Source organism: Erythrolamprus reginae, chromosome 8, assembly GCF_031021105.1.
Source record: "Erythrolamprus reginae isolate rEryReg1 chromosome 8, rEryReg1.hap1, whole genome shotgun sequence".
Lineage (NCBI taxonomy): Eukaryota > Metazoa > Chordata > Lepidosauria > Squamata > Dipsadidae > Erythrolamprus > Erythrolamprus reginae.
Window position 1 is genome coordinate 21,322,580 of NC_091957.1, and position 12,419 is coordinate 21,334,998.

At 47.0% G+C, this 12,419-nt stretch overlaps 1 protein-coding gene across 1 annotated transcript in view; it reads right to left on the reverse strand.

The window, feature by feature from the left end:
* The window catches only part of AGRN (agrin), a 286,746-nt gene that overhangs the window by 1,364 nt on the left and 272,963 nt on the right, over window positions 1-12,419 (reverse strand). Inside the window, exons 31-35 of the mRNA XM_070759241.1 lie at window positions 11,628-11,744; window positions 10,810-10,999; window positions 9,559-9,646; window positions 3,293-3,517; window positions 1,584-1,687 (exon numbers count right to left, since the gene is read on the reverse strand). Of these exons, the coding sequence (XP_070615342.1) occupies window positions 1,584-1,687; window positions 3,293-3,517; window positions 9,559-9,646; window positions 10,810-10,999; window positions 11,628-11,744 (724 nt within the window). The remainder of the gene's footprint in view (window positions 1-1,583; window positions 1,688-3,292; window positions 3,518-9,558; window positions 9,647-10,809; window positions 11,000-11,627; window positions 11,745-12,419) is intronic.

The window sequence follows — 12,419 nt, forward strand, 5'->3', positions numbered from 1 at the left end:
AGTAACTGAATTTAAACATGCCTGGGATAAACACATATCCATCCTAAGATAAAATACATAAAATAGTATAAGGGCAGACTAGATGGACCAGGAGGTCTTTTTCTGCCGTCAGACTTCTATGTTTCTATGTTCTAATACAGTTAAAAAAAACTTTAAAAATTAAAAAAACATCCATTAACATTCACTCATACACTAACATACACATTAACATACACTAAAAACACTCGTTGGTCAGGGGGGAGATCTAATGACCCTAGGCCTGGTGATAAAGATGAGTTTTTAAACTCTTTCGGAAGGCAAGGAGGGTGGGGGCAGTGCAAATCTCCGGGGGGAGCTGATTCCAGAGTGCCGGGGCCCCCACAGAGAAGGTTCTTCCCCTAGGCCCCGCCAACTGGCATTGTTTGGCCGACGGGTTCTTGGCTGAGGGCACATGTGTCAGATGTTTGATCCAATGCCATCCTCCCACATGGTAGCATTGAATAACTAATGGTTATTATCTGTACTGTAAGCTTTACTACCTGCACTCTGTAATGCACGATATCGAAAGGAATCAACTAAATTGTAAGTAAAAGATTGACCTTTTCATCTTATACAAGGAGTGATTCTTTACTACTGAACAAAGGGGTTTGCCAGCCACGTGCGTCTCTACTTGCCACGCTATATTTGCTGCGAAGTAAATACACTGCTACCTCTGCTTATGAACTTAATTCGTTCTGTGATCATGTTCTTAAGTACAAAAGTTTGTAAGAAGAAGAAATTTCTCCCATAGGAATCAATGAAAAAGCAAATAATGTGTGCGATTGGGGAAACCACAGGGAGGGTGGAGGCCCTGTTTCCTCCCAGGAGATTCCTAGAGAGGCCCCATGGAGGCTTGTCCCCGCCTTTTCCGGCCCTGTTTCCTCCCAGGAGATTCCGAGAGAGGCCCCACGGAGGCTTGTCCCCGCCTTTTCCGGCCCTGTTTCCTCCCAGGAGATTCCTAGAGAGGTCCCATGGAGGCTTCTCCTCGCCTTTTCCAGCCCTGTTTCCTCCCAGGAGATTCTGAGAGAGGCCCCACGGAGGCTTCTCCTCACCTTTTCTGGCTCTGTTTCCTCCCAGGAGATTCCTAGAGAGGCCCCATGGAGGCTTTTCCCCACATTTTCCAGCCTTGCTTCCTCCCAAGAGATTCCTAGAGAGGCTCCATGGAGGCTTCTCCCCGCTTTTTCCAGCTGTTTCCTTCCAGGAGATTCCTAGAGAGGCCCCAAGGAGGCTTCTCTGCACCTTTTCTGGCCCTGTTTCCTCCCAGAAGATTCCTAGAGAGGCCCCACGGAGGCTTCTCCCCACCTTTTCTGGCCCCGTTTCCTCCCAGGAGATTCCTAGAGAGGCCCCACGGAGGCTTCTCCCTGTCTTTTCTGGTTACAGTTTCGGAGGTTCAGGTTTATAAGTGGAAAATAATTCTTGAGAAGAGGCAAAAAAATCTTGAACACCCGGTTCTTAACTAGAAAAGTTCGCAAGTAGAGGTGTTCTTAGATAGAAGTACCACTGTAGTACAAACTCTGCAAATTAATAATCAATACTCAATAATGTGGCCATGCTCATGAACTCACCCAGCCAAAGGGCCCCGTCTGTGTCCAGTTGGGTTGCTCCAAGAGGTGAGGACCCCATGATGGGAGACTCATTGCCGACTTGAAGGGTCCCATCTCGATGGACTCTGCAGAAGAGAGGAAACATTGGAAGGACCCATTGGACGTTTCTACAGACCAAGCTTCTGCATGGTGAAGTTCTCCAGATGTTAACCATGTCTAGGAACATTGGCAACTGTGCCCAATCATCATTCGCGGGGCAGCGGTTAGAATGCAGTAACACCAAATGGATTCAATATACCAAAAAAGAGAGAGAGAGAGAAGTAGAATACTCAAAAAGCTTAAGAAAACTAGACGCTGATGAAATACCATTGCAAAGCATTATATACTGCTCAAAAAAAAAGGGGAATACTTAAATAACACAATATATCTCCAAGTAAATCAAACTTCTGTGAAATCAAACTGTCCACTTAGGAAGCAACACTGACTGACAGTCAATTGCACAGGCTGTTGTGCAAATGGAATAGTTGTGCATATTCAATGAGAATATTTCATTCATTCAGATCTAGGATGTGTTCTTTGAGTGTTCCCTTTATTTTTTTTGAGCAGTATACATCTCCAGCCAATAATAAAAAGAAAGGAATAGCAACATAGATAAAAGAAAAAACACATTAGCTTATTATTATTATGGTATGAAATGCAATTTGATTGCCAAGTGTCATTCTAGAAGTTGGCTCATCCATCTCAGCCGACTCATCTGCCACCCACCCTCCAAATACTTGCCTGGACTTGTTGTGGACCTAAAAAAAGGCCACCAAGAAAAAAAATCCCTTTTGCTGGTGACCAGGGCCTACGACTCATCTTTTCCCCTGGCTCCTTGGCCTTGCGAGATTTTTATTTAGATCCAAGGGGGTTTTGAATGGTTGATGCCTCCAAGACGCAAGAGTGAGTCTGTCTGTCTGTCTGCCTGCCTACTTATCTACCTACCTACCTACCCTCAATTAGCTCAATTTTCTTTTATTGCTATAAAAGTTCAGTTCTAAATAATGATTAAAATGATTAAAGTATTTATGGGTAAAAGACACTATTTAATTATTTCCTATTTTAAAAGTAATTAAGGATTATACTAAGGTGCTAGAGAAAGAAGGACAATAAAAACAACTATTAAAGACAGTGGTGCCTCATTCATTCCATGACTAGGTTCTTAAGTAGAAAAGTTTGTAAGAAGCAGTTTTTCCCATAGGAATCAAGGTAAAAGCAAACCATGCATGCCATTGGGGAAACCACAGGGTATGCTGGAGGCCCTATTTCCTCCCAGGAGATTCCTAGAGAGGCCTCACGGGGACTTCTCCCCGCCTTTTCCGGCCCTGTTTCTTCCCAGGAGATTCCTAGAGAGGCCCCATGTAGGCTTCTCCCCACCTTTTCTGGTTACAGTTTCAGAGGGTCGGGTTTGTAAGTGGAAAATGGTTCTTGAGAAGAGGCAAAAAAATCTTGAACACCCGGTTCTTATCTAGAAAAGTTCGTAAGTAGAGGCCTTCGTAGGTAGAGGTACCACTGTATTCAATAAACTTACTACCCCCACTGCATCCCCCAACCATTACTGTTATTCCTACTTTCTGCTGCACCCGTCCAAGCAAAGCCTCCGAATGGTCAGGCATCATCAAGGGACTTTTAAGCTACGATCCTTTTTCCCAACAGCTAAAGGGTTTGATGATATTATGATTTCAACCCACCTGGACGCTTTGATCTGAATCCACTGGTTGGTGTTGACTGGGATGGTAGACCGCAGGATCACAGGTTTGGAGCCAAGGTCGTAGGTCATTTGGACCCGTCCGTCCACGATGGCCAAAGCGATGTAATCCGATCGATCCAGACCTTTCCCGCTCCACAAGAGGAGGCCCTGGGTGGCTTCGGTTTTGATGCTGAGCTCAAAGTAGTTGGACTGCAGAGCCTTCTCGCTGCGTTGGGAGGAAAAGGAGAAGTCAGTTGAGGAAGTAGGCAGGGGGTCCCCCCTTCTGGGGTTCACCCCAAAGGGTCCCACTCCACCCACACCAGATGACCTCTTGGCCTCTGCTAAGCCTCCAAGGACCAAGTTGTCAACCTGCTTACGTCCGGCCGTAAACCCTCTGCTGGATTTTGGTTCTGAACCACACTAGCTTAGCAGTCGGTGGCCCAGGATGTGCATACATTGGGTTTTAAACTTTGTATATGCTATTTTGGGTTTAAAAAAATTTCTGTATTGTCGTATTGTTGTGCGCCACCCTGAGTCCGTCAGGAGAGGGGCGGCTTATAAATTTGAATGAATAAAATAAAATAAAATGAGATGACTGACTAACTGGGATCCATTTCCCTTAAGATCCGTTTTTTTATTTTTCTTCCTCTTGAGAGACTTAATGGCCGCAGAGTCCTCGGAAAAGGGAAGCATACAAATCTAATAAATTATTATTATTATAAAAAAAGAAAAAAACATCATCCCAGCTAGAGAGTTTTTTAAAAGCGGTTTCACTGAGCACAACGTATACACAAATACACACAACTACACAAGATGGGACACACCACAATACGGGATTACAAGGGCGGTTTCCTTCCCCCACATATACACCCCAGACAGGGGTGGGCAGCAGGCAGGACGGGGTGGAACACAGTTCCACTGGCGAAAATGAAGATGCGTGCGCAGCTCCAGCTGATTGGCGGCTGTTACTTCCTCGATTACTGGTCTCAGCTTGGCTCTCCTTTCCCCCCCTCCTGATGCTGCTGCATTTGTGCTCCTCTTTCCTCCTTCCTGGCCTCGGACAAGCTTCCCTCTCTCCTACTCAGCTCCCCTCCAGCCTCACACGGCCACCTCCCGCCTGAGGTGCAAGCAGAAGACGTGGGTGGAAGTAGTGCTGGCAGCATTTATGCTTCTGGCAGTGCCCGTTTGCCCAGCTACGCAGCCTGAGGTGAGGGGGGACGACCCAGGAATGAGAGCACGAGAAACACGAGGCAAATTGTCACCCCAGTGAGCGACACTGGTAAGGTTGTAAGTCAAGGATTTAATAGTTCACTTGAACGATGATGATCGTTCAAGCCACTCCCACCTGGTCACATGGCCAGCAAGCCACTCCTACACAATCACATGACCATTAAGCCACACCCACAAAATAAGCCACACCCACAGTGTGGCAGTAAACATTTTGGCTGCCCATTACGGACCCCAGATCCAGGAAAGGGTGACCCGTCACCAGCGCTACCAGTGTGGTCCCGGTGACCGGTGCGGGGGGGAGGGCGCACATACGCCGGCACAAGATTCGACTTCTGCACATGCACCAGAAGCAAAATTGCATGCAAGGATTTCGCCAATTTCCGGTGATTTCTTTGCTTCCGTGCATGCGCAGAATGCTAAAGTTCGACAAAATCTTCCATGCGCAAGTGTTCTCGCATGAGATTTCACTCCCAGCGCATGTGCAGAAGGCGAATCTCACACCGGGGTGTGCGTGCACACCTCAAGGACACACATCTTTGTGCGCATCACAATTTTCACTACCATACTATAGTGTGGCCCATACCAGATACAGCCCACTACTGCCTGGACCCAGGGGAGAAATAGTATCAGTCTGGGCCAAAACTATTTGAGATGAAAGAAGAAATTGGCCTTTTTAAAAAATCTGGAGCTGAAAAACCACCCCTATTTCAAAGCCAAGCAGCCGTTACAACTGAGTGGAGCCTCCCTGTTCGGAGGCAGCATACCCCTACGACGCCAGATGCTGGGGAGCAGCCTACAGAGAAAAGGAAGCTGACTTTGTGTCCCCTATAAAGGATTCTAGTTTGTAACTGGGGTTTAATCGGCACTATTTCCTTCTGAAGGGTTTCCTGCCTAAGCAGCGGGCTGGACTAGAAGATCTCCAAGGTCCCTTCCAACTCGGCTATTCTAGCAATGATAATCTTAAAACATTATTTGAGCTAACAATATGAGAAGAAGTGGAATGACTACATAAGTCTCCATTACTTGTTATCAGCTACACTCCTGTTTTCTGGCATCCTTTCCTTTATCTCGTCCGAGAACACAATCGGGAATTCCCTCAATTGAAATCGCTTCCTTTATAGCAGCCTCAGCAGCTTTCGGCTCCAAATGGAGGCTTTTTTAAAACTTTTATTTTGTTCTGCCACCCTTCACTTCCAAACACGGCAAAATTTTCTGGCTTTGCTGATTGTAGTCACATCCTATGATAGCACTAAGCCAATGATGGCGAACCTTTTTTTCCCTTGGATGCTGAAAGAGTGTGGGCGGGTGCTATCATGCTTGTGCGAATGCCCGCACCCATAATTCAATGCACGAGGAGGGTGAGAACAGCTTCTCCTACCCCCAGAGGCCAGAAACGGCCTGTTTCCCAACTTCTGGTGGGCCCAGTAGGCTCATGTTCCGCCCTCCCCCAGCGACAAAGGTTTCCCTGGTGCCAAAGGATGGTAAAAAACGCAGTCTCCCATTTTCACGGAGGCTCTCTGGAAGCCAGAAATGCCCTCCAGAGCCTCTGTGCAAGCCAAAAATCAGCTGGCCAGCACACACATGCATGTTGGAGCTGAGCTAGGCCAACAGCTTGTGTGCCAGCAGATATGGCTTCGCATGCCACCTGTGGCACCTGTGCCATAGACTCTCCATCACTGGCCTAGACTATATTTTTAGTCCAGCCCATTTCACTGAATTTTCATCCTGGCCTCTCTCTCTCTCCCTCTCTCTCTCTGCGCCCGAAGAAACAGAACGAGGTGAATTTGTAAAGGACAGGAGAGGGCTGGCACAACCATGCAGGTGAACTGAGCCGAACGTCAACATGAAAATAAACAAAATAAAAAGGAAACAGCGAGAAACAGCCGCGAGATCTGGATGCAAGACGCAAGCACACCTGCTTCGAAGAGACTCACCTGAGGTCCAGATGATAATCCAAAGCATCGGGACTTAGAAAGCAGAAAGAAAGCGGATGCATGCATTAAGCACCGGGATTGAATTATGCGACCCAGGGAAGAAAAGCAGCTAGTCCTTATGAAACCCCGGCCAATCCTAGTTGGCCTTTTTCCAGATAGAGATTTGGGAGAAGTTATACTTCCGGGGCACCTGGTGATTTCTGTTCAGGGCGCCAAATGTTTTGTGGAAGTCAAAACAGGACAGTTTTCCAGACGGGCCTCCCAAAATGTGTCTGAAATCCAGAAAAGCCAATTCGGGTTTAAGCTTGAAATGGGGTGTCCCGGATCGAAACTAGTTCAAAATCTGGAACGATTTTGGGGGGAACCTTCCGATGATTTACACTCTCAAGGAATTACAGTTGATCAGGAGAACACGCAAGGGGAAATTAAGAATTGTTAATAACTCATAAAGTGACTTTAATCTTGGGTTAGAATGGATGAGGGTTAAACGAAGAGGAGGGGGTAGGGGAGAGAGAGAAGGGAAGCAAGTAGAAAGTGGAAGAAACCATAATCCCGTTCTTTCCTCCGTTTCATATCTCACACAATTATTTCAATGATGCAAATTGGAATTTCTCTCTGAAACTAATTCAGACTCCAGTGTTGAGACTCCAGAGCTGGGCATATGAGGGAGGGAATGAATGAATGAATGAATAAAGGAAGGAAGGAAGGAAGGGAGAGTGAGAAAGAAAAAGAAAGAGAAAGAGAGAGACAGAAAGAGAAACGAAGGAAGATAGGAAGGAAGGAAGGGAGATTTGTAACTCCCGGTTGACATTCCATTACCCAAACTAAGTAACATCAGGAAGGAAGGAAGGGAGAGAGAGAAAGAGGAAAAGAAAGGAAGAGAGAAAGAGAAAGAGAGAAGAGAGAGAGAAAGAGAAAGGAATGAATGAATAAAGGAAGAAGGAAAGGAAGGAAGGAAAGGGACATCCAAGATTTTGAGAACAGGGGATGCCCCAACATTCTCTCCCCATATAAAGCTTCAGGAAAATGACCCCAAAACTCTAGTGTTTCTCGCCCTGGCTGTGGAAGTCTACCTGTCTTAAAGTTGCCAAGTTTGAGAAGCCAAGATCCTAGACCAAGATAGCAAAGAAGGAATTGGGAAAACTTTATTTACATACAGTAGAAAATATTTGTAGTTCAGGGTTAAACTGTGGGGTCCTTTGTGGTTTTTTGGCAGATGTTTCAATAGAATAGAATAGAATAGAATAAAATAGAATAGAGAATAGAAAAAAAAGAAGAAGAATAGAATAGAATAGATGAGAATAGAATAGAATAGAATGCAGAATATAGAATAGAATGCAGAATAGAATAGGATGCAGAATAGAATAGAATAGTAGAATATAATGCAGAATTTAATAGATGGGATAGAATTGAATAATAGAACAGGATGCAGAACGAACAGGATAGGATAATGGAATAGAATAGGATGAATAATAGAATAGAATAGGGTGCAGGATAGGATAGGATAGGATAGGACAGGATAGACCCTACACCACTTCAGACAAATGGTGTACCAAATGGTGTACCATTACCAAACTAGGTAACACCATCAGGGCTAGCAATATATAAAATGAGACCAAACTCCCTTCCCTCCTCCTGGCACTGATAATGCTACCTAGTTTCGGTGATGAAACGTCTGCGAGAAAACCACCAAGCTCAAGAACCCAACAAGATTATACAACTCTGTGGCCCCAAGGAAGGGCTTCTCAAAGCCTCTTAGGTTTCCATGAAGAGGGGAGAGACAATCTAGAGAGGTCTTTCCCTTGGTGGGAAAGGGAATTTTTAAAGGATGGGTCGGCAAGCAGGAGGCATGGCTGGTATGAGAAAGTGATGGGAAAGGAGGTGTTTTTACTTACGCTGGGATCTCATTGGTCAGTTGGCTTGCAAACGAAACAGAAATACAAAGGTGGTTGAGGACAGAGAGAGAGAAAGAGAAAGAAAGGAAGGAAGAAAGGAGGGAGGGAAGGAAGGAGGGAGGGAGGGAAGGAAGGAGGGAGGGAGGGAGGGAAGGAATAAGCGAGTAATGGATAGAGAGGGAAAGAAAAGGAAGGAAAGGGATGGAAAGAACGAAGAGAGAGAAGAGAAGAGTCAAGGGAGGGAGGGAGAGAGGGATAAAGAAAGGAAGGGAGGGAGGGAAGGAGGGAGGAAGGAAGGAAGGAAGGAAGAAGTGAGTCATGGAGAGAGAGGGAAAGGAAAGGAAGGAAAGGGATGGAAAGAAAGAAGAGAGAGGAGGGAAGAGTCAAGGGAGGGAGAGAGGGATGAACAAAGGAAGGAAGGAAGGAAGGAAGGAAAGAAAGAAGGAAGGAAGGAAGAGAGGAAAAGAGCAACAACATATCACATTCTCCAAGGGGACTCCCTGACACTGGAAGCAGAACAAGTCCCCAAAAGCCAGGATATGTTAAGTAATCCTGGAGGGGAATCGGAGAAGGATTAATCCACAGACAAAACTGAGACGTACAAAGATAGACATACAAGTGAGCAGACACAATAGGTTGATGTGAGCTGAAGGGAGCCTCTCTCTACAGGAGCAGTATATCCGCAAACTAAAAACGGGCATTGGAGAAAGAAACTGAGTCTCATGGGATTGGGCAGCATAGAAGTCAAATTAATCAATACACAAATTAATAAATAATAAAATAATAAACTCAGCTTTGTACGTTGGCTTCTGAAAAGGCGGTCGGAGGCAAAGGAAAATGGGGAAGATTTGTCCATCCTACAAGCTACATTTTTGGGGGGCTGGGAATGAATCTTCTGCTTGGGGTGGGGTGGGGTGTGTGTGGAGAAGGGAATTAACCCCCCTTCCAGATTTCTATTGCTGAACTTGTGAATAGATGGACTCCCAATTCTTCGCTCCAAGACAGTTTTTCCGCCTGGGGGATTCTGGGAATCAAAGTCCCCCCGTCTCCCGAGTTGCAAAGTTTGAAATTGTGGGTGGGATTTGGGGCCTTGGCTCCGCCCAAAGGAGGCGGGCCCGCAAAAAACGTGCACCCCCTCCCTCCGGCCAAGTTTTTAAGGCTCCTCCTTAGCCTCTTCGGTCTCCCCAAATCCTACCACTGGTCCTTACCTCTTAGTAACAGCGTTATGGTACTCGATGTAGGTCCTGCCGTCAAAGGCAATGGCTTCCGAGTCTCCAGCTGCCTTCTCAGTGAGGACTGGTGGGATGAAAGCAAAATTGGAAAACAGTCCATGAGGGGGATCTAATTGCGAGCCTCTCCCCCATAATCCCCAGCCGGCAAGGGCGACGGGAGTGTCTTGTGTCTCAGCAAGCTTTGTATCTCAGATTTTTTTTAGAATCATAGAAGATTAACGGCAGAAAAAGACCTCCTGGTCCACCTAGTCTGCCCTTATACTATTTCCTGTATTTTATCCTAGGATGGATCTATGTTTATCCCAGGCATATTTACATTCAGCGTCTGTGGTCTGACCAACCACGTCTGCTGGAAGTTTGTTCCAAGCATCTACCACTCTTTCAGTCAAATAATATTTTCTCACATTTTATCAGTATCTTCTTGCAGGGGGCAAAGGGGAGAGACCCAGAATTTTGATCATTTCAGGCTGGGAAATATCGTGCCCCCCCAAATCCCACTTCCAGCACATCTTGAGAAGGTAGCAATAGCACTTAGCGCTTACATAGAGAGCCGGGATAGTGCAATGGTTAGAGTGCAGCCCTGCCGGCAGTTTACAGAGTACAGTCTCTTGTCCCCAACAATCCGAGTCCTCAATTTATCAACCTGGGAAGGATGGGAAGCTCAGTCAACCTTGAGCCAGTTGGTCAGGATTGAACTCCCGGCTGTGGGCAGAGTTAGTCTGCAATACTACATTCTAACTAGAGGGAGAAGGAAGGAAGGAAGGAAGGAAGGATGGAAGGAAGGATGGAAGGAAGGAAGGAAGGATGGAAGGAAGGATGGAAGGAAGGAAGGAAGGAAGGAAGGATGGAAGGAAGGAAGGATGGAAGGAAGGATGGAAGGAAGGATGGAAGGAAGGAAGGAAAGATGGGAGGAAGGATGGAAGGAAGGAAGGATGGGAGGAAGGAAGGATGGAAGGAAGGGCAATAGCATATCAGCCTCTTGCCCCCAACAATCTTTGTCCTCATTTTACCCATCTCAGAAGGAATGGGTGGCTGAGTCAACCTGGAGCCAGTCGCTCAGGATCGCACTGCAGGCAGTGGGCAGAGTCAACCTGCAACCACCCCCTCAGGTTGGGAAAAGGTGATCTACCTCTTCTGCACCGTCGAGGACCAAGCTGGCTGTGAAAGAGATGGTCGAGATCTCCTTCCCAGGTCCACGGGAGGGTGGGGGTATTTCCTCAGACTCACCTTTCTCACAGTGGGTCCCGAAGAAGCCTCGGGGGCAGGTGCATTCGTAGGTCTCCAGGCGGGGTTGGCAGGTCCCACCGTGCTGGCAAGGGCTGGGCTTCTGAGTGCAGGGATGTGAGCGGAAAGGGGAAATCTCCACGGCGCTGCGGATGTTCTCCTCCTTTAGAACGGGGGTCCCTTTGATGGACACCTGGGCCATGGGAGAGGAGGGAGGGTGAATTAGGGCCATGACGGCGAACCTATGGCACACGCTCTGACTGGTTTGAACTGGTTCTGACTGATTTGAACTGGTTCCAACTGGTTTGAACTGGTTCCGACCGGTTTGAACTGGTCCTGAATGGTTTCAATGGTTCCGACCGGTTTGAACCGGTTCTGAACAGTTCAAACCAGTCAGAAGCAGTTCAAACCGATCAAAACCAGTTAAAACTGGTTGGAAGCAGTCAGAAGCGGTTCAAACCGGCCGGAAGCTGTCCAAACTGGTCAGAAGCGGTTCAAACCAGTCGGAAGAGGTTCAAACCAGTCAGAACTGGTTCAAACCAGTCGGAACTGGTTTAAACCGGTCGGAACCAGTTCAAAGCCTTTGGAACCGGTTGGAACCGGTCGGGAACATTGGATATAGGGGCCCCTAAAGTCTGAAAGGTTGGGGATCCCTGTTTTCTCTCCAAGACATTATATTTGACATATATTGGGGGAACACTATGAAGCTACAGTATAAATCCCAATGAAAATTTCCCTTTCCAATCGATCAACCCAGTGCCCCACAATCTACAGCACCGATTCGGGATCTAGTCTGCCCAAAAGGAAGACACGTTCCTTACCTTCTGAATGGCTCCATCAAAGCTAGCTGATACCGCCGCCGCACGAGCTAGTTGGCTGAAGTCCGGTGCGCCCCCAATGTAGAGGGGTTCCTTCAAATTAAGGGAGGTGTGGGGCAGCTGGATAAAAGGGAAGGGTAAAAAGAAATATTTATTGAGAATGGAGGTGACCAAAACCGGAAGGAAGATCTAGCAATGGCATCCAGCCCCTGCAATCAAACTTCTTAAGATCTCCTGGAAGGCGAAGATATTGATTACAGAGGCATTGAAGTTTTTATGGAGGACAGGACCTTTATAATGACCGTATTTTTTTGCTCTGTTAGATGCACTTTTTTCTCTCCCAAAGTGGGTGGAAATACGTCTTATGGTACCAATATTGCCAAAGCACCACCCACCCTTCAGCTGTTTTTGGCTTCCGCGCGTCCCGTTTTTGGCCTCTGCTGAAAACAGTATACTTAGAGGCCCTAAAACAGGACACAGGGAGGGTAAAAGCAGGGCGTGCGGAGGCCAAAAATGGGATCCGTGGAGACCAAAAACGGGGCACACGGTGGCCAAAAAACAGAACACGTGGAGGCTGAAAGCAGGCTGTGCGGAGGCCAAAAATGGTATGCATGGAGGCGAAAAGTAGGACATGTGGAGGCCAAAAACAGGACGCGTGGAGGCTGTAAGCAGGGCACACAGAGGCCAAAAACGGGATGCGTGGAGGCCAAAAACAGGGTGTGCGGAGGCCAAAAAATGGGATACGTGGAGGAAAAAATGGGGCACGCAGAGGTAAAAAACAGGGTTTTCAGACGC